Raw genomic sequence first — 25,583 nt, 5'->3', positions numbered from 1 at the left:
AAGGACGCTTATTACCATATCATGGTACATCAAGCGTCCAGGAGACATCTGCGCTTCAGCCTAGGAGGCAGTCATTTTCAGTTCCGTGCGCTGCCCTTTGGTCTCACCACAGCCCCCAGGGTGTTCACCAAGTGTTTGGCAGTCGTGACTGCTCACCTGAGAAGTCTAGGATTCCAGGTGTTTCCGTATCTAGACGACTGGCTCCTAACTGCCACCTCCAGGCATCTACTACTGCAGAGCCTTCAAGCCACTATATCACTGGGCAGTTCCCTTGGAATCACCTTCAATTGTCCAAAGTCTGTGTTGCTGCCATCTCAACGAATAAGATTCATAGGGGTAGAGATAGACTCAAACCGAATGCGGGTCTATCTACCTACAGACAGAATACAAACCATACAGACTCAAGTTTGAGCCTTACTTCCCAGGTCCAAAGCTCCAGCCAGGATGGTCCTGCAGCTATTGGGATCCATGACCGCCACGGTTCTTCTAGTCCCCTTGGCAAGGTTGCACATGAGAATTCTCCAGTGGCTTCTTTCAGCTCAGTGGTCCTTTCAGGAACTCCCTCTCAGTCACCTCATATGGATCACGGAGTCTTGCAAACGGGACCTTCGCTGGTGGCTAGTGCCCTCCAATTTGGATCAGGGACGACCCTTTGTTCTACCTCCTCCGTCGGCCACTTTGACCACGGACGCCTCCCAGATGGGGTGGGGGGGGCATTCCCTGGGCAGGTCAGTCCAAGGCAAATGGCACCCGGAAGAGACTCTACGTCATATCAACATCTTAGAAATGAGGGCAGTACTTCTGTCCCTTCAAGCCCTTCACTATGATCTCCCTCAGGGTGTAATTGCTGTTCACTCAGACAACATGTCAGTTGTCTGGTACCTGAACAAACAGGGAGGGACCAGATCCTATCCTCTTTGCAGAGAAGCCATGAGAGTTTGGGAATGGGCAGTCTCGACCAAACGCTTCCTAGTGGCTACTCACATCCCGGGCAAGTCCAATGTGATAGCCGACAGATTGAGCAGAACCATCCTTTCTCCTCACGAATGGTCTCTGAATATGACAGTTGCAAGTCAGATTTTCAGCTTGTTGCGACCTCTTCGCGACTCCTCTGAATGCGAAGTGCGAAGAATTCTTTTCCCTAACCCCGGCTCCGGGGAAGAGCCCCATGGATGCACTAGTCCGTCCTTGGCCCACCGGCTTGCTTTATGCCTTCCCTCCAGTTCCTCTCCTTCCCAGGGTGATTCAAAAGGCATCTATCTTGGGGAGCAAAATGATCTTAATTGCTCCTTACTGGCCTCGTCAAGTATGGTTTCCCTATCTTCGGAAATATGCTCTGGAAGATCCATGGTTCCTGGATCAGATCCCAGACCTTTTGGTTCATCAGTCGGGACTATTCCACCAGTCCCTGCACACCTTAAAATTGACTGCTTGGCTCCTCCTCTTCCGACTATAGTCAGGAGTCATACTTTGGATCCAGACGTTGTACACATATTATCTTCGGCCCATAAATCTGCTACAAAGAAACTGTATTCTAGCAAATGGAAAAGATTTGCTATTTGGGCTCAACTCGGCCTGGACCCCATTTCTATTCCGTGGCAGAAGTACTAAAATTTTTAACTTCTCTTTTCAATCAAGGCTCTTCAGTTTCTACCATCAAGGTACAATTGGCAGCGATTTCCAATTTTCACGAATCCATAGACCCACCTTTAATGAGCAACAGATTGTGTAAGACTTTCTTGAAAGGTGCTGCTCTATTAAGACCTCCGATTTCTCATCCTGCACCTTCATGGGATCTCGATATAGTGTTACGCGCCTTGACTTCCTTCATCTTTGAACCGGCGGCTACATGTGATCTAAAGTTTCTATCATGGAAGACAGCTTTTCTGGTGGCAATTACTTCTGCCAGAAGAGTTTCAGAGCTTCAAGCTTTGTCAGTAAAACCCCCGTACTTTGTTTTTCACAAAGACAGAGTATCCCTCAGGCCAAATCCTTCCTTTGTCCCTAAAGTTTGTTCTAGTTTCTGCTTACAACAATCCTTAGAACTTCCAGTCTTTTTTCCAAAATACTCTAACAAAGCGGAATTCATATTCCACACACTAGATGTCCACAGGCAGCTATGTTTTTATTTAGACAGGACCAAACAAACAAGGAAAACAGATCAGTTGTTTGTATCCTTTGCAGACAATAAATTGGGCAAAGCTGTCACAAAGGTCACTATTGCCAAATGGATCAGGGACTGTATTACTCAAGCTTATTCCTATTCTAACAAAGAGCTTACCACCTCTGTCAAAGCTCATTCTACAAGGGCTATGGCTACTTCGATAGCATTCCATTCTAAGCTTGCCATTAGTGACATTTGTGCTGCAGCTACATGGTCTTCCTTTTATTTCCCACTACAAATTGGATGTGGCATCTAGAGGACGAGCTTCATTTGGTTCCACAGTGCGCAGGAGTGTTTTCCAGTGAGCCACCTAGGATTTAGGTGCTAGGGACGCTGTCCCATCAGTACAGAATGTATAGAGATAGGATCACATAACATCTTTTAGTTATGTACTTACCATAACTTTAGATGTTTGGGATCCATCTCCACCCTCCTCCCCCTTCCTTGGAGATCAGAGGATATCAGAAGGTCCGAATCCTGTTGTTTCATCTTGAAACATCTAACAATGTTATATAAACAAGTTGTGCATGTGTGCATGAATGCGGACAAACAAGATCTGGGGGATTAGTGGTGGTGCATCCTGGGATAAAGATAGCTCAATAAGCGTGCCGAGTCGGAGCCGAGGGATCGGCTCCGAGCCCATCAGTACAGAATGTAGGCGAGATGGATCCCAAACATCTAAAGTTATGGTAAGTACATAACTAAAAGTTTTTGTTGTTGGGCCTCCTTGTTCCATTATGTATGTACCACAATGACATATCTGTATGAAAATCCATTTGCTGCAGGTAGTTGCTTCATTTTACTCATTTCAAGCTGTACCAGCAAGGATTTGTTTCTTGAGGCCTAGGCTCTGTTAATTTCTGTTTATGTGGTCTGTCATGCTAAATTTCACTTTAGGTTCTTTGTTGTACAGTTTAAGTGGTCCCAAAATCTCAGCCATCTCTTCTTTCCTGTTCAGATCCATGAAGATTGTATCTACGTTTGTAGCTGAAATCCAGCAATCAGTGTCATGGTCCAGACTTCTTTCCATTTAGACTTCTCAGACATCAGTTACTGTGGATGCATCTACTCTAACATGGGGGAGGGGTGCTTTAGAGGGCATGTGGTTCAGAATGCCATTTTTTTCTCCAAAATCCTATCATCACATAAATTGACTGGAAATGAGGACACTCTTATTGGTGTTAGCTTTTTATGACTCCCTACCTTAAGGAGTCCTTTCTTTTAATCAGACAAATATGGTTGTTGTCTGGTTCATCAGCAGACAAGGGGAACTTGAAGACTATCTACTCATACAAGTTCTTGATGACCAGTCCCGCATACCATGGGAGCCCAGTACTTCAATGGAAAGGCACAGTTGTTGAATGTTGTTACCTTGCAATTGTTACTATGTCCTGCAGTGACAAAGTGGTGGTGGGGGGCCATTTCTGGGGTAAACCTGTATGCAACCTCTTTGCATGCCCATCCAGTGTCAAATGCTGAAATATCTTTGCTGGGGGGGGGCTGGGGGGGGGGGGGCAGGCTGAAGATTTCTTGGTTCACGAATGACTGGATTCCTTTGCATTTTTCCTTCTTTTTTCCCTGTTGATAGTTTTATTCAGAACATCAAATTTCTCATTGCCGAGGTCTTTCTCACAGCTGGCCCAGACAAAAAATCCATTATTCCTCTTAATTCCCTTTTATCTGAAGAAACTGCTTTGTCATTATCCTTTTCGGTGATACCCATCTAGATAACTAACTCCATCAAGTTGACAGCATGACTTTTTCAGTTCCATTAATAGGCAGTAATGCAGCCTTTTCTGGGAGGGTAGTTGGCATTTCTTCCTCTCAACAGCCATCTGTTCAAAAGGCTTATTGGCTGAATGTATATTTTTATTTGGGTATCCAGCTCCTTCTTTAGTCCTGTCTCTTTGATTTGTTCCTGTTTTTCTGAGATGTTTGACTCTGGCTTCAGTTATTTTTCAGTTTGGCTGCTGCCTCTAGTTTTCACACAGGCTTGGGCTTGCTCTTTCTTGCCTCGCTTAATGAAAAGAAAGCTTTGTGTTTCACTTTAGGCTTCCTACTAGAGGACCTGATCCCTGGGACATTTTCAAGTTGACAAGGGCTATTTCTGTACTCCATGAGTCAGTTGCTTTTGTTGAAGGAAAACTTTTTCTAGTGGTTGTTTACCTCTGTGAAAATAGATTTGTAGATTCCTTGTTACTCCTTTGTCTGAAATTTTTTCACATGGGAAGGATGATACTTGTAACAAACCCTCCTTTTGTGCTGAAACTTATTACTGAATCCATTTTGAATCAGTCTGTTAACCAATAAGTCTTTCTTGAGTTTTAAAACAAAACTAAATGCATTTCATTGTATTGAAGCCTGCAGATAGCACAAATTTAATCTTGGAAGGACTAAATATCCTTTGCTAAATCAAGGCTTTGTATGATGGTTTCTAAATTTGCTCTTTTCTGAAGGTTAGCTGGATGCATTGCATTTTGTTTCTAAAGGTTAGCCAGGTGCATTGCATTTTGTTTCTAAAGGTTGGCCGGGTGCATTGCATTTTGTTTTTAAAGGTTAGCCGGATGGATTGTATTTTGTTTCTGAAGGTTAGCCGGATGCATTGCATTTTGTTTCTAAAGGGTAGCCCGGATGCATTGCATTTTGTTTCTAAAGGGTAGCCCGGATGCATTGCATTTTGTTTCTAAAGGGTAGCCCGGATGCATTGCATTTTGCAATGGGAAGGATGGAAAGCCTTGGCCTACAGCTCCAGGCAATATGTTTGCTGTAGCTTTAGCTGTTCAGCTATACATGAGCAGTATTTGTGGAGTCACTACCTGGCCTTCACTAAACATCCCTGCAGAGCAGTATGTGCTGGGTAATATTTTCATGTTCAGGTCCTTTTTCAGGACACATCGTCCATGGTAGTTTCCCATGGTGGTGGCAACCCAAGAGAGTTAGCTAGGGACTCTGTCCTGTCTGTTACAAATGATGGATGGGACCTCTCTTCTTATCAAATATGAAAGCTCCATTTTCAGAAGCGTCTTCTGTATTCCTACTTCAACAATATTACCTAAGAAATAACAGATGTTTGGTGGTGAGAGATTTCCAAGCAACTTGGAAAAGTCTGATCCATTGAATGGTCCTGACACTGTCTCAAGTCCTGTCTGTTACAGAAGGTGGATTTTCATACAGATCTGTCATTGTGATACATACATAAATGGTTTCTATTTTCCATTTAAGGCTCCTGATGTGTTTATTTCCTCATCAGTCATAGGTCTCCTGTACAAATTTCTTAGCTGCAGGTTGTTAGGGAAATGTAGTGTGTATGTATTGGTAATAGTTTTGTCAGTTGATTATTCTTTAAAAAAGTGATGGAATTGTATCTTCTGTTACAGGTCCTGATGTTTCTTCCTCTCCTCAGAGTAGCCGGAAATCTGTCTGTGGTCAAGAAGGAGTTTCTGCACAAGTACCTCCAACCCCACCTTCACCCCGGAACCTTCTACCTCATGGGCACAGAAAATGCCACAGCTTAGGATACAAGTTAGTACAAGTTTTGTGTACAAGTGTCGTTGTAAGTACTGCTGCTCATGTGACTAATTTCAGCTGGAACTTTGCTGCGTACGGCTCGGCTTTACTTAGCTAAAACATTGCTGCATACGGCTCTGCTTTACTTAGCTAGAATATTGCTGCGTACGGCTCGGCTTTACTTAGCTAGAACATTGCTGCATACTCGGCTTTACTTAGCTAGAACATTGCTGCGTATGGCTCTGCTTTACTTAGCTAGAACATTGCTGCGTACAGCTCGGCTTTACTTATCCTCTACATTCGTTCTTTGTATTTTTTGTCTGCATGCCTGCTGACCATCAACCGCCCCCTGTCAGTCTTCAACCTTTTTGTTTCCCCATACTGGACCCTCTCTAGTTCAGAAGTGAGAGCCAATCAGATGGGCCATAATGTAATGCAGGTAACTACAGAGGTGATTTATGCTGTTACTTGCATCCCAGGTATTTATTTATCCCAGGTATTTAGGAATTTATGTTAAGGTCTGACTCTGTCCATGGTGGCTGACATGGGGCCTGTCTTCACTCCAGGAATCCTATGTCCTCACTATGTGTGTACATTCCTCCACCCACCTTATTAATGAAGACAGCTATCACTTTCCTGAGATGACCAAGCCCATGTCCGTGATTCTGCTCTTTTTCTGCTGTACAAGCCTGCCTCTGAATGCATGGCAGAGACCATCCAAGTGAGACCACCACTCTGTCTTCAGGGTATATCAGCCATCATCACTGACTCACGTTCATCTTCCCCTTCTTGGCTCTCCCATTGCCCAGTCCACTACTCAGTCTCTGGTTGTCTGGGTTGTAGTTAGGACTGCATAGCTCTGTATTGTAGAGGTGAGCTTGCATTTGCTCTTAATTTTTGCCATGTTACTACACTGACTGTATCACTACCTTATAAACTTGCTTTAACCTTTATTCTTCTCAGTTTCTAGTCATTAATATGTGCTTGGGGGTGCAGGGTTTTGCCACCTTTAAACTTATCACTGCTCTGTTGGTTCTTAGTGACTCAGTGTAGGTATTACATCAGTAGAATGAGCTCTCCAAGTAGAACTAGGATTCATTCAGGAAAAGGATGCCTTTAGTTTACACAAAAAATATCCAATTTGTAGAGGAGTCTTTGCTGTAATATCCAGGATTGCATTTGGTCTGAGAAGGTTGTGAGAGAGCATATAGTGAGAGAAATTGTATGTCACTTGAAATAATTTTGGTATTTCCATTTACTTTCATGTTCATACATTTTGCAATTGAATGGCAGGTTTGTGGAAAAATAAACCTGCATAAAAGACCCATTAAATAAATTCACTCCGGCATTTAGATGTCTGCATTGTGTAATCACAGCATTGCTAGCCGAGCCCTGGAGACAAAGTACCGGACTCTGATTTGAATGCTGCATTGTGTTAATACTTAGACGACGTACATCCAGTAAGCATCAGTCAGTAAGTCTAGCCTTCCACTTTTCTGCTATCGTAGGAGTAATGAATTCACTTTTTGTTCACCAGTGACCTGTATTGAGGGAAGGACAAGTGTTATTTTATGTGGCTAAGGGGAAATTTGACCAGAGCAAATGGCATCATTCATTTTATTGCATCTTTGGATAATATGAGCAAGGTTATGGGGATAAGTTTCATCTAATGGGATGGTGGAAAAGGATGGGAACAGCTTCCAGAATATTCCTGAAGATGGGCTCTAAAAGAAGATAATGAGTCTAATGAGTTGTGGGGATTTTATTTTAACAGAGGGTTGTGACTGCTAATGATGCTGACATTTTGATTTATAGTGCATCTGCAAAGAAAAGGGAAGGAAAAAATATTGTTTTAATGGAGATATTAGTAGAAAGTCCCTACTCTTGCGTTAAGTGCTGTGCAGTCTTCAACAAACTGCTAAACTACCACCAAGTTTGGTAAATGTGATGTCAATTTAACTTATCTGAAAGCTGGACTGTCAGAATTACAGCACATCATTATGGTGTACAGAAGTATTGGTACTGGAAGACGAATCCAAGCTCCTGTTGTGCAAATAGAACCAAGAGCCTTCAGATCTTCCAGTATCAAGAGGAACATACTAACTACTGAGCTATTGACACTTCAACACTGTGTTGTTTTTTTCTTGTTTTGGTACACTTTTTGTATCTGTTGAGTCACCTTATAATCCATAACCACAAGACCCCCTCCATCTCACTAAACATCTGTTGCCCAATTTACTTACAGGCTGTAGAGAACCAGTTAGATTGCACTCAACTGGTCACTGTCACCTGTTATCACAATTTTAAATTTGCTTAAGTACAGTAAGGTTACTCATTGTGCAAGACTATTTTATTGTTTAATGGGGAGTATTTCTTTTCCCTATTATTGTGTAATCATGGAGCTCATATAACTCTAGAGTTACAGGAATCAGCTCTTCTACAAAAGTGCTTATTTCATTTATTATATTTATGTAGGCCATCAGGTAATCGATGAATGTTAACTTTTGAGATGTTCTTAAACACACAGGCATTTGCAGGGGAAGTACCTCTGCTTTTAAAGGAAAGGTCATTGATTTATGGTCGTATTTAACTAGGGAAAGTGATAAATATGTTGGTTTGCAAGAAGTAGCCATATATGTGAGGACAAGATTAAGGTTATTGGTGCCTCTAGTAAGATTAACTGTAAGTGGCGTCTAGCATTTATAATGTCAAGGAAGCTTTGAGCATGCCAGCCATTAATGATGTAGGTTAGCCAGTTTATTGATGAATATTTTAAGACTCACAATAGGAAGGTATTAATATTAATGAAGATTTTATCTAAGGGATTAAGCTCATAGGAGATTACTAGGCTGTAGACCCAGAGGTAATTTTAAACTTATCCATTTCATCTCACTATAATACCATAGAAATGCTAGTCGGTACCCACGATTGCATTTAGTGATGACTGGCCATGTCCAGGAGGGTTGTGGGCTCTATCCCCAGTAAGAATTTATAGTGCCCCATCCACTCATCCAGGTTTCTCTTGAACAGTGTCATAGAGGTGCTGTATTTCACGTGAATTGGTAGCCGATTCCAAAGACGTTGCAGTCACTGGGTGGTAAATCTGTCCCTCCAGCATGTCCTATTTAAGTCACATGCCATATTTAGGTCCTTGGAACGGGTAGCCCTAGTCCCATTTGATTTACAGATATGTAGCAAGTTTATTAGGTTTTGGTCTTTAGGCCAGGCATAAGTCTCTCCTAAGAAGTCTACAGTACATAGTGACAAGGATATTAGTCAGAAAGGGATATAGAGGGTGTTCCATAGCTAGCTATAAAGTGATAATTAATTTTGGTAGTTTGACTATTTATGATTTCAAATCTTGTGTCCTGAGGACTCTGCCATGAAGTCATGATATTCTTGACAAATACTGATTTTCCTCTCTGTTGCTAGTAGGTTTGAAGACATGATGGGCAGTAAAGCTAGGAATAAAAGGAGTGCTTTCATTCCTTTGAAACAACATTTGTGTAACTACATGGTGATGAATGTGTTCATGTTGCCAAAATGGCCTGAAAACCAATGGTAAGAACAGAGCAGACCACCCATAAGAAAGCAGGAAGGCTCATCAGCCATCTTGTTCCAAGCTGACACATAGTGGATTCCCTTAGAATGAAACTGGCTACATAGCCAGCTATCTTGTTTTTGAATTTGAAAGTATTCTTGATGGTAAAATACCCTTCAACACCAGTGTCTTTCCTGCCTTGGACATGTACATAGCAAACCTCAATCATATCCTTCTGCGTATCACTCTGGGTAGAGTGTTTATGGTCTTTCACCCAAGTGTGGACCTCTGTCAAGTTAGATTTGTATATGCCCGGGTGGAAGGATCCCTTAATACATCCTGGGTCCAAAAGGTCAGCAATCTGGTCTCCTATTCTTATTCAGTCTGGAAAGGGGTATGTCCATATGCTTGACAGTAGCAACAGCATGTAATGCTGCAATATCAGTTTAGCATAATGCTAGAGTTAGCAGAACAATGGTTGGTAAGTTCAGAGATGAAACCAGATGAAAATATAATTAACAACAAGCTGGATTCACCAAACACGATTTATTCTGTAAAAAGCTTTGCACTCTAACGTCTCGGCCTTAGCCTTCCAGGAGTATGAAGTGCAAGGCAGTAAGTTAAGTTAAAAAGGAGACTGCAGTTTCCACTATGTGCAATAAAGTAGTGACAAAAAATCGGTCATAACAATAGTGCAACTAAGCTGAGATGGAGATGCATCATCCACAAGGATGTAGAGGTTGGTTTACTTGCTGTAGCCTAGGTTCTTATGCTAGTTGTCCAAGAAGATTAACACTGCTTCATGCTGGCACACATTTTGCAGAAATGCCAAAGCTAGCCAATGTCCACTTACTTAAAGAATGTAAGGCTCCGCTCCACAGAAGCAAGCCAGTCACACTCCAGCCAACTCGCTTGCCGAACTGAACCAGTTTTAAATGGGCAGTAAATTCTCACTTGAATCTAGGGTTCAGGTGTTTGTCACATAGAAACCTTGGCTCTCAGAAGAGGGTGGTACACTGCAAACCTGATCGTAGGAAGCTGATAAAGTCCTTGTAGTGTTCTAAAACTGTACGGACATCGGTGGAAAAGGCTTTAGTCTTTTCTACAGTGTTCTTGTGTGCCTGATTGCTGTTACCAGCTCAGCACTGAATTGAGCAAACCTACAAGTTACTTAAGATCTGTAAGGCTCTGCCGCCACAAAAGTGAGATAGTCAGAAACCATGAAATTCTCTACATACGTTAGCCAGTCCTAAATGGGTACCCCTGTCTGTCAGTGAAAGCTGAGCATATGTAGGTGTTGCATGGAAGCCTGTACTTAGCAGAGGCTGGATACTGCAGATCCCACCCCTAGGAAGCTAAGGAAGTCCTTGTATTGCATTACATCAGTCAGAATCCGGATGGAAAAGGGCTCATTCTGGTGACGACTTCTCCAAGATCTGCTGTTATAAGTACCTTACAAACAGTAGTTCTGTTTCTAATACATTGGAAATTCAAAAAAAAAAATACTATTCATTTAAAAAGCATGTTAAATTTGCATGATGTAGTTTAGTTTGTGCAAGGATTTATTTTTAAAAGTTTCCATGCTTTTTGCATTAATGTAGATATTTAAAAAACATTGGTTATTTAAAAGACATTTTGTACCTTCACAACCTTGTTAGTTTGTATCTTTATATGTAACAGATTCCTGGAGTGTTAATTGAGGTGTGCTAAGGGTCTGAGCTGTTCTGCTTGGTACAAGCAGATTTCACAGCAAAGAAAAGGCAACAGAAGACAAAACATGTTCCTTCACCTCCTCTGTCTAGAGAGACTGAGAGGATGGACTTCTCTCACGGTCTTAAGGCTATTATGGCCCTGAAACCACCTTCTTTGCCTGCTCTCCCACTCCCTTCTACCCCCCAAAAAATACTGTTGAGTAATCTTCCATGGCACAGAAAGGTGCCTCTAACTCTGACCATCCTCTGGCTTACTCCTCTCAAATCCACTCCATTGGTTAAGATCCTTTAGGTGATGAAGACTCCATCTCTCTTGACTTTTTCTGTGGAAGAGACTTTTTTTGGTGTGACTACTTAAACATGATTAAACATTTTAAGTGGGAGTCTAGACAAATTTCAGAGGTCCAGAATGGATACTACAGCTTCTTAAAAGTGGGAACTCCTGCCCCTGCACCCGTCTCTCCAGTATTGTAGGCCTTTTCGGATGCCTGTTAGTCTACATCCTCGACCCCTGATTCACAGCCCCTTGCTCCCAAAAGGACAGATGGGTTCTACTAATTTCCTAATGAACTTAAATTCCTGTGTAAGAATCCTGTGGCAGACCACTTGCAGTGTCGCTCTCCTCTGACAAACCTTATAAATTGCTCCCCCACTCCAATGTCCCATGGATAAATGGGTGAAAGGTCTGTACTTCCCCCTACTCTTGTATATGAACAAGGTAGTGGTGGATTTGCAAGGCTCAGATTACAAACAACAAATTCTTTCCCTGGTTAATCAGGCCACTAAGGTGGCCAACCCAATACAAAATGTAGTTACAATTCTGTGGAGGCCTCCTCCAGAGCAGCTGCTACTGGTACTGTCATCCACAGGTACGCATGTTGTGCAGCCGTTTGCCAGAGGATTTCATAGCCAAGATCATGCAGCGTTGCCGGGGTAGTCTATGCCAGAGGATTTCAAAGCTAAGCTCCTGCATGGTTATGCAACCAGCATGTGCCAGAAGATTTCAAAGCAAAGTTCATGCATGGTTGTGCAACCAACCCATGCCAGATGCATGGTTTTGCAACCAACCCATGCCAGATGCACGGTTGTGCAAACCAACCCATGCCAGACGCACGGTTGTGCAACCCGACCCATGCCAGACGCACGGTTGTGCAACCCGACCCATGCCAGACGCACGGTTGTGCAACCCGACCCATGCCAGACGCACGGTTGTGCAACCCAACCCATGCCAGACGCACGGCTGTGCAACCCAACCCATGCCAGGCGACGGTTGTGCAACCCAACCCATGCCAGACGCACGGCTGTGCAACCCAACCCATGCCAGACGCACGGCTGTGCAACCCAACCCATGCCAGACGCACGGCTGTGCAACCCAACCCATGCCAGACGCACGGCTGTGCAACCCAACCCATGCCAGACGCACGGCTGTGCAACCCAACCCATGCCAGACGCGGTTGTGCAACCCAACCCATGCCAGACGCGGTTGTGCAACCCAACCCATGCCAGACGCGGCTTGTGCAACCCAACCCATGCCAGGCGCGCGGCTGTGCAACCCAACCCATGCCAGGCGCGGCTGTGCAACCCAACCCATGCCAGGCGCGGCTGTGCAACCCAACCCATGCCAGGCGCGCGGTTGTGCAACCCAACCCATGCCAGGCGCGGCTGTGCAACCCAACCCATGCCAGGCGCGGTTGTGCAACCCAACCCATGCCAGGCGCGCGCTGTGCAACCCAACCCATGCCAGGCGCGGCTGTGCAACCCAACCCATGCCAGGCGCGGCTGTGCAACCCAACCCATGCCAGGCGCGCGGCTGTGCAACCCAACCCATGCCAGGCCTTGCGGCTGTGCAACCCAACCCATGCCAGGCGCGGCTGTGCAACCCAACCCATGCCAGGCGCGGCTGTGCAACCCAACCCATGCCAGGCGCGCGGCTGTGCAACCCAACCCATGCCAGGCGCGGCTTGTGCAACCCAACCCATGCCAGGCGCGCGGTTGTGCAACCCAACCCATGCCAGGCGACGGTTGTGCAACCCGACCCATGCCAGACGCACGGTTGTGCAACCCGACCCATGCCAGACGCACGGTTGTGCAACCCGACCCATGCCAGACGCACGGTTGTGCAACCCGACCCATGCCAGATGATTTCAGAGCCACGGTAATTGATTAACCCGTAGACGGCGATCTTATTTAAAATCTTACAGGAACAAGAACAGATTGTGAAAGACTGTAGACAAATTCTGCATACCTCTCTATCTAGATACCAGTGGAACCATCCAGCCAACTTCACTTCTTTTATTAGAAGGGAATCCAGACCACTCTAGAAACATAAGAAGGCACCAGGAGGAGATTGCAGCAAATCCTTAGAAGGACCCCAGATCTTGAAGGCATCCCTTTTCAGAAAAGTCACTGAGTGTATCTTCTAAGCCCCCCCCCCCCAATCCTGCCCTGTCACCATCCAACAGGCTCCCTCAGTCAATTTCAGATTAGGTAAAGATTACCAGGAACCAGTGGGTGCTTTCTGTTATTAAAAAAAAAAAAAAGGCTTATGCCATGTCGTGGAAGGAAATTCCTCCCTTGAAGGGCATCCCACCTCTTCCCCAAAACCAGCTGTGGCTTCTTCCAACCTGTCTGCCAGTAGTTCCATGAAAAGGAGGACAACATGGACTAGTGCTGGATCTCTCCTTGCTAAACAGCTTCCAGAAAGTTCCAACTTTCAAACTACTTTCCATGCAGACCCTATTGCCTCTTTTTTTGTTCCACAGGTACACCTATGCTCTCTGGATCTAAAGGATGCCTGCCAACATATTCCCATTTGCCCCTCCTGCAATAAATTCCTCAAGTTCTGCACTGGCTTATTTCACTTTTGTTTATTACTGTGCCTTTCGGGCTTCCCACAGCCCTAAAAGTGTGTGCATACATGCATATATCACTAACCATAAACTAGCTTCTCTTTACAGAATTGAAGTATACCTCACAGATACCACAAGACAACATATAGCAAAAAAAATCTAATTTCTTACCCTCATTTATTCCTCTGCTACATTCACCAGTCTGAAAAAAATGACCCGTTAAAACTAGAAGCCTGCGATAACCAGATTGCTAAATTTGCCACAAATTCTCCATGTAGATCCCATCACTGTATTGCCTTACGACAACTAAACTGGCTTGAATTACCCAATGTCCTAACGCATACTCAACTCACAATTGACCATAGAGTTATGTACCAACCAGAAAATTGTCCAGCACTTTACAATCTACTCCAACCACAAACGGCAACTAAGATTTTCTAATAAATTCCTACAAGTCACTAAGGCAAATATAACCATGGAGATTCTCTCTACTCCAATCAAATCTCTAGAACCTGGAACTCGATCACACAGAACATAGTAATAGTCTCTAATCCCTCTCAATTCAAAATAAATCTCAAAACTCACCTAACTCCTGGCGATGCATCTGTCTAACTCCTGGTTAAAAAGTGTCCCACTACATAATTTTCCTCTGTGTGTGTGTGTGTGTGTGTGTGTGTGTGTGTGTGTGTGTGTGTGTGTGTGTGTGTGTATATATATATATATATATATATGTGTGTGTGTATAGATATATATATATATATGTGTGTGTGTGTATAGATATATATATATATATATATATATATATATATATATATATATATATATATATACACACATACATACATACATACATACATACATACAATGAAAACTTCTCAAAACACTTTGAATTAAAGAAACTGAGAGCCAATAACTAGCGCTTTCATCCAGTTTAATGTGCTGGACTTCATCAGAAACTTTATATATATACTTATATATATGTGTATGTGTGTAGTGTACATCTATATATATATATATATATATATATATATATATATATATATATATATATATAAAATCTATATATAATGTGTGCATGTGTCAATCACCATACTTGAAGAAAATCTTGTAAATGTGTACTCTTTGTGAATGATTTTCTGATGCATAACTTGTGTATCATTGACTTTACAACAATTGTATATACTGTGCTAACACATTTATACTCTGTGTCTGACAGCGTCACTGAGATATTTTTCTGTATAGGTTTCCTTCTTATTTTTGTACTTTGTCACATCATTGTAACTTTTGGGGCTTTACCCCTGGGACTCTGCTGAAAATAGGCAACTGTCCAGTTGGACTATCCTGGTAAGCAAACATGAAACAAAATAAATTTATGAAGCGTCTTGCACCAGGTATAGCTTTCTGCCAAATTCAGGGAGTTCAGATTTTCTCTTACTTAAGATAGTCTGCTCATCAAGGCAACCTCACCGCAGACCTTAACTGTAACACCTCCAGTTTACCCTCAACCTCCTCTTGCAGTTGGTTCGCCTTCAACGGAAAAAAAGTCCTCCCCCTCAGCATGCTTAGAATCTAATGTTCCTGGGCTGCAGATTAGATACCAACAGTATGTAAGCCTACCTACCTCAGGAGACTGTGGAAAGCTTTGCATCTTACTTAGACTCCATCTCCTCCTGCAAGACATGCTTAGCTAGAGAACTTGTAAGGGCCTTGGGTGTCATGGCAGCAGCACTCTCCATGTCGCCTCAGCACTCCCCATGCCACCTCTAGCTGGTTTTCATGTGAGGAAAACTCAATGGTATATGAAAGCACTATGGTCCCAACACTTTCATCCTATAAACACAAAGTTCCCCCTCATACCTTGCTTCAGAAAGGAAATCCGTTGGTGGTTGCCCAGGTGAATTTCAATCCAGGGCTTCCCTTCAGAACACACTGTCTGTCTTGAGAGATGTACACTGATGCCTTAGAAGAGAGCTGGGGGGCATAGACAGGTATCCACAGAGTCCAGGATGGGTAGCAGCCCAGACTCTAGAAGCAAATCACCCTAAAAGAGATGAGTGCTTTCTCCAGATTGTCACACACATCTGAGAACCAAAACCAGGCCCTTTTAAGAGAACTCATGGATACCACCACTGTCATGGGGCATGTAAACATGCATAAAGGGATCAGATCATACCAGTTATACAGACTAGTTTAGATTGCTTTGGACCTAGCTCACAGAGGAACATGTCCCTACTCACTGTGCCCTTCCCATCACAGGACAATGTTCTAGCAGACTCACTAGGCAGGTCCATCTGGGATCCTCAAGAATGGACCCTAAACAGGCAGGTATTCGTGGAGAATTCTGCACAGGTGGAGAACACCTCAGTTTTATTTACCTCTGAGAGCAACAGGCAACTTCCCCTATTATGCAGCTGGACTCCTTGTCCCTCTGCCTGGAAAACAGATGCATTTTCCTTTCAGTGGATTGGCAAGTCTTTTTGCATTCCCTTTGCTCCCATTAATTCCGTAAGTATTACTAAAGGTCCAGAAAGAAAAAAAACAAGAATCTTATTGGTGACTCCCTTTTGGCCAGGGCCAAGGCAGCATTGGTTTCCCCTTCTTTTTCATGTGGCCAGGGGCAGTCACCACTAACCATCACTCAAGGTGGATCATCTCATCACACAGCTGAAGGGATCACTGCTGCATCCGAACCTGTCATCCTTAAACCTAAGCCTTCAGGTGATAGGGTTCTGATCTGTTTCAGACATCATTTTTTTAAACAAGAAGCATTGTTATTTGAATTATTTATGACATAGGCAAGAATAAATTTATATTAATGAAGTCAAACCACATTGACTTATTTTCAGTTGCAAACATTATACATCACATATAACCATATATACAGACATTGTCAATTAAACCATTACATAGCTTATTCAATTCCTGCTTTCCCTTAAACCTCATTCCTCCTCCAAAACATTATTCTGCATGTATTATTCCCACAACTCCCATTTTTTCTATGTAATTTGCTCCTAACCGTTTCTGAAGATCCCACTTCAAGTTCTCCTCCTGTTACTGTATTCACTACTTCTAGTACAGTTGGTTTATACTTTGATTTCCATTTTCTAGTAATTGCTTTTTTTGACAGCCACCATAATTAGACTCAGCAAGGTCTTATGTCTAGGCTATTCTGATTCTGTATCGCAACTAAAAAATGTTAGTTAAACCACTTTTCTCACTTTTTAAGCCTGCCAGCTCGTTACACCCCAATGTGTGTGTGTGTGTATGTATATGTGTGTGTATGTATGTATGTATATATATATATATATATATATATATATATATATATATATATATATAAAATGTTTCCAGTTACCTCTTTCTTCCCCATCACATCTCCAATGTTTGCAATCTGCCTGAGGAAAATTATTTTTAGTCTGCTTGGGGTATAAAACTATGCAAATATTTCCAAGCAAAAATATTAAATCTTCTAAACTTTGCTGCATATTTGAGAGCCATCACATATCCTCCCATTGTTTCTTTGTGAATTTCTTATCCATAGGTTCAAAGGAGATTACTAGGCTAATGGCTTAAGGGCCCTTTCAAGCCTCACCAATGTAACCCAATTTTGCCAAATATATGGCCACTGGGGGCAAGAGAATGGCATGGATTTGTGTCTGTGCATTGAGTATTTTACAGATTGCTCCAGCCTGTAAGTGCCACCATTTCTAGAAGTCACAAGTGGCACCATTTCTATCTGGCCATCTGAAGACACGATGGAAAAAATCCAGGCCTACCTCACTCCTTGTAAGGGCACAGCAGTTGAAAGGACAGAGTGCAGGTATTTGAAAGTCAGTACCTGACATTGTTTGGGATTGATGGCAGAACATTGTTAAAGATTGTATGATGTAGCAGGCAGACATCTGTTACTACAGACCAAGCTGTCACTTTGATCACAATCCATGGCTGTCCAGTATTATGAACAGTCTAGGGACAATTCTTTGGACAATCTGTGGCTGTCAGTGAGGGAGAACAGTCTAGGGACAATTCTTTGGACAATCCGTGTCTGTGAGTGAGGGAGAACAGTCTAGGGACAATTCTTTGGACAATCTGTGGCTGTCAGTGAGGGAGAACAGTCTAGGGACAATTCTTTGGACAATCTGTGGCCGTCAGTGAGGGAGAACAGTCTAGGGACAACTCTTTGGCTGCTTTGCACTAGGGAAGGAAAGGCTTGCAGTGGCTAAGCAGTCACTTTCCAGGTGGATCGGCCACTTGCAATATTTTGCTGCCAGACAGCTAGCTGCTTGTTGGCAGATGCTACGATCAAAGCTTTAGTGGATGTCTTCAGTGTGTCAGGCATGCTCGCAGTGCAGAAATGTGTGCCGTGTGTATGATCTTTAGCACAAGCCTTCATTTAAGCGTTACTGTGCTAAGTCTGACTCATGTAGGCTGGCTAATTTGAGTAGTCGGTACTCCAGGACTCCACTGTCTGAACTTTGTGCTTGTGATGTGTTCCCCACTTTAATGGTAACTGCTTGGTGTTCAGCTCATTCAAGGACCTGTCAAGGAGAGGCCTTAATCCTTAGTTATTACATTTATGGTTTTCCTGTATTTGATCTGTGAGAACTCTTCTTCTTAGGCCAGGAATACTTTCCTTCCATGTACCTGTGAATGGGTTTCACATCTCATCCCTCATTTTGGAGTTCCTGTAATTTGGGCACATTCAGCAATATAAATGTCTGATCTTTGTTCATGATTTCCATTAAGGCACTTGCTGTTGACAATGAACATAAGGCAGTGGGATTGAGGGGCCTATGCAGTTACATAACCAGCATGTTGCCATAGAATGCATGGTATGGATGTACAAACATCCCTGAAATATCAGGATTTTATAGAAGAATGTACCAGTTATGATTTGTGGAAATGTACCCAATGAATGACCCACTAAGAAGGGATAGCCTTGTACCTGCATCATCTAGTTTGGTAAATATAATACGAACTTCACATCTGGACAGTTATAATTACAGGAAAGTGTCACCAGAGCTTTATAGAGAGGTGAGAATACCTCCACTTGTTTGGAGTCCTTGCTATTTACTTGTATATTCTGTTGATAAATCTGTGATTTACAGCATAATTTGTTAAGTGTACTTGTACTGCCCTGAGGTGGAGATCTCACAGTAAGCTATGTTAAGTAACATGTGGTACCACTTTATCCATGGAGAAAAAAGATTGTGGAATTTCAGTGAAGGGCTCCATCGATCTAGCAGGGTTTGCTGAAATGTACTGTAACAACAAATTAATAGCAGTATAAGGTAGCATTGTGCCTGATTTTTCCACCTCCAATTTTGTATTGTTCAAATGACACAGGTGTTTATCCTGTAAGGATTTGCTTGCATAGCTGCTCCCAGCTTGCACTGCAAACTGGGATTATTCTGGAATTCATTATGTGCATACCTTCAGACTGAAACCTAGCTGAAGTCTGCCTAAGCCACCGGTTTGTAGATGCCTTCAAAGAGTGTAGTACTTCACCACTGGCTTGATTTTGGAGATGTCTCCAAACAGGCTGATCTGTCTGTACTCCCAAGTTTGCGTGCAGTATAAATGTACTGACAAAAATACAAAGTGGAATTGACTCCTACACTGATCTGCTTGCTACTTATACTCCCTTTTGACTGACCCTTAAATTTCATGTCATCTTTGTAGTACTTGCTTTTCTGCCTCACTTTAAGAGCTTATTACTGCCTCATGGCTGTGGTGCATTTCCAGGCACTAATGTATTTATAAAGAACAGTGATGATACATCTCGGGTAAATCATTACAGTAGGTATGTAATTTTAATTTCTATGTAGCTTGCTGATTCATATGGCAGTCCTTATTAGAACAGCTACCATGCAGCAACTTGCTTAAAGTGTGTCAGTGTTCTAATTTGTTGCTAATCAATTTTTTGTTTATTTATTGTTAAAAACCAAATGAAGGGTTTGAAAGTAAGTTAACATTTTCCGTGGATATCTGTTGAAGGAGTAACTGTTGCTGTGGTTTGCTCCCAACAATACCACATGTTCTCATATCATACCACAGATATGTTTCTTGCCTGTTTCATAGGTGTGACGGGACAGCGACAGGGGAAAAAACAAACTGCACTGAAGTTCAGAACATATGGTAACCAGCAGAAGTGATGGCTTGGAACACGCTTCTTAGTTTGTTTATCTTCACTGTTGGTGTGGCTTTGTCATTGTCTTTGAAAAAGTTTTAACATGATGGCCTGTGTGTTTCTTGTTTTTATTTTCATCATTTATTGGCTTTGTTCCCTGCATTGTGTAGGCTGTTAGTTTTGAAGCATGCAAGCTAAATGTGGATACCATTTGGAAATAGCTAAATTGTTTCCCTTATGTGTTGCAGAATTATGTTTTGGCTTTTAGGCTTGCTTGCATTCATGTGTAGTAAAAGTGCACGTTATTTCAAATTTCTAACTGCAGATCTGCTCCTAACCCTTTGCAGGAATGGCAATTATGTTTCATACAGAACCTTAAAAACATCTTGCCTTTTCACTAACTTTTCAGACATTAAATATCTTGTGGTTCTGTAAAAGAAAAAGTATCTGGTACCTTCACCAAATTTCCCCTTCCCTACAAATACCATCTTCTGGTTAGTGTTCATTTTCAGTTGTCTTCCTCCTGCAGCTTTACTAAGAAGTCCGAAAACGAGTACACCTGTCTATCTGTCACTCAGCATTTCACAGAAGAAAGCATAATCAGTATGTCAGAAATAATCCCCTCATCACAGTATTTTAACAGTGAAGCTTTATTAGAGGCACTTGGTATTAGACTCATTTTTTTCATATATGTTTTGCAGAGGTTGATTGCAACCCAGCCTATTTATTTATTTTTATTTTATTTTAAATTTGTTGACCGGGCTAGTCTAACTGGATATATGTCCATTTTCAGTAGAGGCCTGGGGAGATAAGCTCCAAGACAGAAATTAGAAAACAGCAAATAACAGCAACAGTCATATATGCAATGCATATTACAGGTTAACACCGAATATTCAGCAAGGACAAAAACTATGAACCTATGAACTGGTGCTCACCCATTCTTTTGTGGTAGCAATCACTGATCACCTTTCTCTCTTTTTTTTTTCCCTCTTCTTTGCTTATGTTAGTTTATGTTGTATCCCTCACATGCCAACATCACTAGATCATATGTTGTAGCACTGTTCATTTTTCGGTTTAAATTAAAATTTTCTTTTATGTCATGGCTGTCTCTGTGACGCAACATGTGGGATGTCTGCCTGTCCTGCCAATAACCTGAGGCTTGGAATGGGCTTGGATTGCTTGTGGGTTTGGCCATGGGGGAATTGGATGAAGTGACTCTCTGCTAGCTGTTCTATCTTGTGGGGATGGTTCATGGAAAGCTGCTGCCTGTGGTGGAAACCAGGGGCCTTGTTGGTGACCTGCTTAATAGGGGGAGTGGAATGACTCCTGACATTATTTAGGGGGAGTGGAATGACTCATTACATTATTGCACTTACCGGTCCCCAAAGCTAGGATTTCTGGCTGTGAACACATGAAGGCTTTTGTTGATGTATTTCTTATTTCCTCTTGAGGTTCACCACTCTTTGGTGCACTGTTTGAGTTCCAGGTAGTTGGGGGACTCGCACAGCTATAAGATTTCATAGACAGTAGTCTGGAAAGAAGCAGTTTTGGGGATCCAGGTTATGTCGGTGTTGTAAGGGAACAACCAGAGGGTGTACAGGTCAGATAGGGAGACAATAAAGTAAGAAAATAAAAAAAAAAAGTTTACTTTTACAACATTTTAGATTTTGTAGTGCAGCTAATGTTTAGGGCTTCCCAAGTCTAAATGCCACCTTTACCTTAAGAACCAAAGATGCACACCACTGGGGTTATAGTTAAAGATGTCCCCTTATCCCTTGGGGGGGGGTTCGGATGATGTGTTGTATGTGCTAGAGAAGAAAGAAGGGTCTGTCTGAAGCATTTGTTCTCACCGAAACTTTGTGGAAATGCTGCTCTTGCTGATTTGTTGCATACATTACAATAACGATTCGAATAATACTTTTCAAGGTCATTAGATTCAGTTTTATTAATTATTGTATTTGTTAATGACATAAGCATACTGGACAAATGTCCCCTTTCAGGGACCACCCAGCAGCACTGTGTGGTTGTGACTTGTTCAGTCACATAGTATTCAAGTGAACATTGAAGGAATACGACTCATGAATACCGAATTAATCTTTTTAGCATCTCATAACCTTAACCTTTTGAGCTAAACTGCAGCAAGAACTCTATAGCGGATTGTGCATCTTCCCTGGGTGAGGACGTATTTCAGCACTGGGTACAAATTCCCTAGCTTCCCTGGGTGAGGACACATTTCAGCACTGGGTACCCATTCCCCAGCTTCGTCGGGTGAGGACACATTTCAGCACTGGGTACCAACTTCACAGCTTCCCTTGGTGAGGAGACATTTCAGCACTTGGTACCAACTCCCTAGCTTCCCTGGGTGTGGAAGTATTTCAGCACTGGGTACCCATTCCCCATCTTTCCCAGGTGAGGACACATTTCAGCATGGGGTACCCATTCCCCAGCTTTCCCAGGTGAGGACACATTTCAGCACTGGGTACCCATTCCCCAGCTTTCCCAGGTGAGGACACATTTCAGCACTGGGTACCCATTCCCCAGATTTCCCAGGTGAGGACACATTTCAGCACTGGGTACCCATTCCCCATCTTTCCCAGGTGAGGACACATTTCAGCACTGGGTACCCATTCCCCAGCTTTCCCAGGTGAGGACACATTTCAGCACTGGGTACCCATTCCCCAGCTTTCCCAGGTGAGGACACATTTCAGCAAGCTTTCCTGGGTGAAGATGCATTTCAACATGGGGTACCCATTCCCCATCTTTCCCAGGTGAGGACACATTTCAGCATGGGGTACCCATTCCCTAGCTTTCCTGGGCGAAGACACATTTCAGCATGGGGTACCCATTCCCCATCTTTCCCAGGTGAGGACACATTTCAGCAGTATTGGTTGTTTCCCATCTTTGTGCTTCTTTGTAGAGAATTATGTTTTGTAGTGTTGGCTTGGAAATCTGCAAAGGGAAATGCCATACTGTTGAGTTTTGCTGACAGTGCTGGAAACTGTGCCACATAACCTGTGCTAGTTTGTTTTCTTTGGTTCCCCCTAGGATGTCATTAGATCCTCCACTGCTGGCACCCAATCAGCCTACTCAGTTCAGTAGACAAGAACTGAGCATGCCCAGGCTAGGCAGGAGTCCTATGGCCCATTCATTCCTGCCTGGAGCGTTTCACTCTGTTCTGCAGGGATGGTGTGGTGATAGGGAGTATGCCATTTTGCTGAACCTGTGGGCATACCTCCCCAAGCTGCTCTTTTGAGCTCTGCAGCCACTTTCTCCAGTGGGGAAGCATGCTTGTTCATGCTGTGTACCCCTGGACTGCGTAGTACTGATGGCACAATGACAGAACAGGTTTGTCAGGCTTGAATTCCACTAGGTGAGACCTAGAGCCCCTCCCTGTTGTCACTTTTGTGGTGAGCCAGGACCACCTGCCTCCTCCCAAGATGGATGACCTTGAAGCAGACTGTCACTCTCATCCTCCTCCACCAAGTCCTACAAGTGCCAGAGCTGCTATTTAAATATGGGTCATTGCAGCATGGTCAGATTTTTATTCCTCTACACCATGAAGCTTATGCCTTTTCCTAGTTTTGATTCGGCCTTTGGCATCATGTGTCACTCTTGCTCTATCCCAAGAGCTGAACCCTTTATCTGTTATGCTGTGTGGTGCTGGTTCTGCACCATTACTCTTTCATCATGATGTTGTCCAAAGAAAGTATATATGTAAAAAAAAAAAAAAGGTTCCACTCTGATCTCCGTTTCAAAGGTTGTAATCAACTGTAAAGTTCTCATTTGCATTTGTTCCAGGAATAATATTTTAGACTGTCTGAAATGAATGCAGGCACATCTGGTTTCAGTAGTGGTTAGTGTTGGGGGCAGCTGCATTCACACAGCGTTCCCGAATGTTCCAGATAAGCCAACTGGCTCCAAAATTCTAACATGTCCTAAAGTTTCTCTTCTGTGATTTAATGATAACTTGTTTCCTTTCCTGTGGTATAGAGCCTGGAAAGCTAGTTACAAACCAAGTAGAGCATTGATCACACCTTTTGCCTTGCTGGCCCCAGCTGGTATTGTTTTCACTAAATGGTACTACTCTACATTCTTATTTTGATAGGTAGTTTGGTCAGGTAGCCCTATAGCCACATTTCTTTTCAGCAGTTTGCTGCAAATAGCAATTTTGTTTCTGTGTAGCTACATCCTTTTTAGCAGGATGAAGTCTCAGTAATGTAAGAGTTATGTAGCTTTCAGTGCTAATAATTTAGCCACAAGAAGCTGCTCGTCATGGTTCATTTTCTAGAGAGTTTAGCTTGAATTGACACCTAATAGATGCTAGAAGCCTGTTCCCAGTGTCTGTTTTTCTTTTTTCTCATAGTACCTGCCTGGCCCCACAGTACCCTGTATCCACACTGGGTCTACCAACCATTGTTCTACCTCCAGATTACTCAAGTATTTGCCTGGGGCTTATCTTGGACCTAAGAGCATCATGGGGGCTTGACCATCTGTACTTCTATCCATTTTTTTTCCTTTTTTATATGTCCTACCCATTTTCCCTATCCTCACCCCCACACAAATTGACGGTGTCCAAGGGTAACTCCTCTCTAAGAACTATGACTCAGTTTAGACGGTCATTGACAAGTGCCATCCAAGGACAAGCATGCCCATCCCTCCCTCCCTACTGTTTCGCCAGTTGCCCAGGCCACTAATCTAACTTGGGTTATCTGAAACATAGTTGGGGCTCTAGCCGTGTATGCCACTGGAACGATATTAGTGTCCATTTCTTTACCATCCTGTCAAACGCCTATATGCCATAGTCACTGGGATAGACATTAAATATCATGTTCTTCAACTGTCTGGGATTATACTGTGTTCAGTAGTCTTAAAGCTTTTGTGTGTGACTCTTTTTTTCCATCCAGGCCATTCGACTTAAAAGCTTTCCATTTTTGTCTGTTAGACATCTTCAGGTCAGTTTTGGAGAACCTTGTATGGATCCATGGTGAAGGGATATCCTTCCTTTCTCAGTTTGTTTCTCCAAAGCTTACACATTCAGGAGATCATGCTCCCCCTTCTGGTGGTTGTCTTGATGTCATATGCTGCAGTTGTGGGCGCATGCCTCTAGACCCTGAAGCAGTCGAGTCTGTCTTGCTATTTTTATTGCTTAGCTTTTAGTTCTGACCATTAAAGTTCCCATGTTTGAGGCCTAAAGCAATTAAGCCATACATGTGGCTACCAGATCGTGAGCTGAGGCCAATCATTGCCTCGTCTCTAGTACTTCAACATGACCACCTAGAGATGCAGGAAGACAAAACCCTCTGGTTATCTCTCTACTCAGAAGATGCTAAGGGTTGAGTGGTACCCAGCATGATGAACTATCAGAGAAGTCTGTCAAGCTGACACAAACTGATATCAGAGTGCCATCAGAAGGCAAAGGAAAGGGAGTGGATTGCAGACCTCCACCACACCTTGCCTCATGGCATGTTCTTCTCAAGATGACATCAGGTGATGTGTCCTTCAGCTTACGCCACTGTTCACATCAGCAAACAAAAAGGGGGACAGTATGAGGTCTAGCCCAGCAATCATTTTGTGTCAGGAAGACCTGTTGAGTTTTCCCACATGCAGTTCCATTGGGTTATGCTTTTTTGTGGTCCCCTCTCATTTCATTGAGACTGGCTGCAAATGCCCCATGCCAGGT

The 25,583-nt window shown here is 43.0% G+C and overlaps 1 protein-coding gene across 1 annotated transcript in view; it reads left to right on the top strand.

Annotated features, from left to right (window-relative positions):
- Positions 1-25,583, top strand: part of RALGPS2 (Ral GEF with PH domain and SH3 binding motif 2) — a 2,773,917-nt gene that overhangs the window by 2,137,760 nt on the left and 610,574 nt on the right. The window contains exon 14 of the mRNA XM_044085226.1: positions 5,542-5,686. Coding sequence (XP_043941161.1) covers positions 5,542-5,686 — 145 coding nt within the window. The remainder of the gene's footprint in view (positions 1-5,541; positions 5,687-25,583) is intronic.

This window comes from Protopterus annectens, chromosome 10.part0 (genome assembly GCF_019279795.1).
Source record: "Protopterus annectens isolate FY-2018-M chromosome 10.part0, PAN1.0, whole genome shotgun sequence".
Classification (NCBI taxonomy): domain Eukaryota; kingdom Metazoa; phylum Chordata; order Ceratodontiformes; family Protopteridae; genus Protopterus; species Protopterus annectens.
This window is presented reverse-complemented; position numbering and strand designations above follow the sequence as displayed.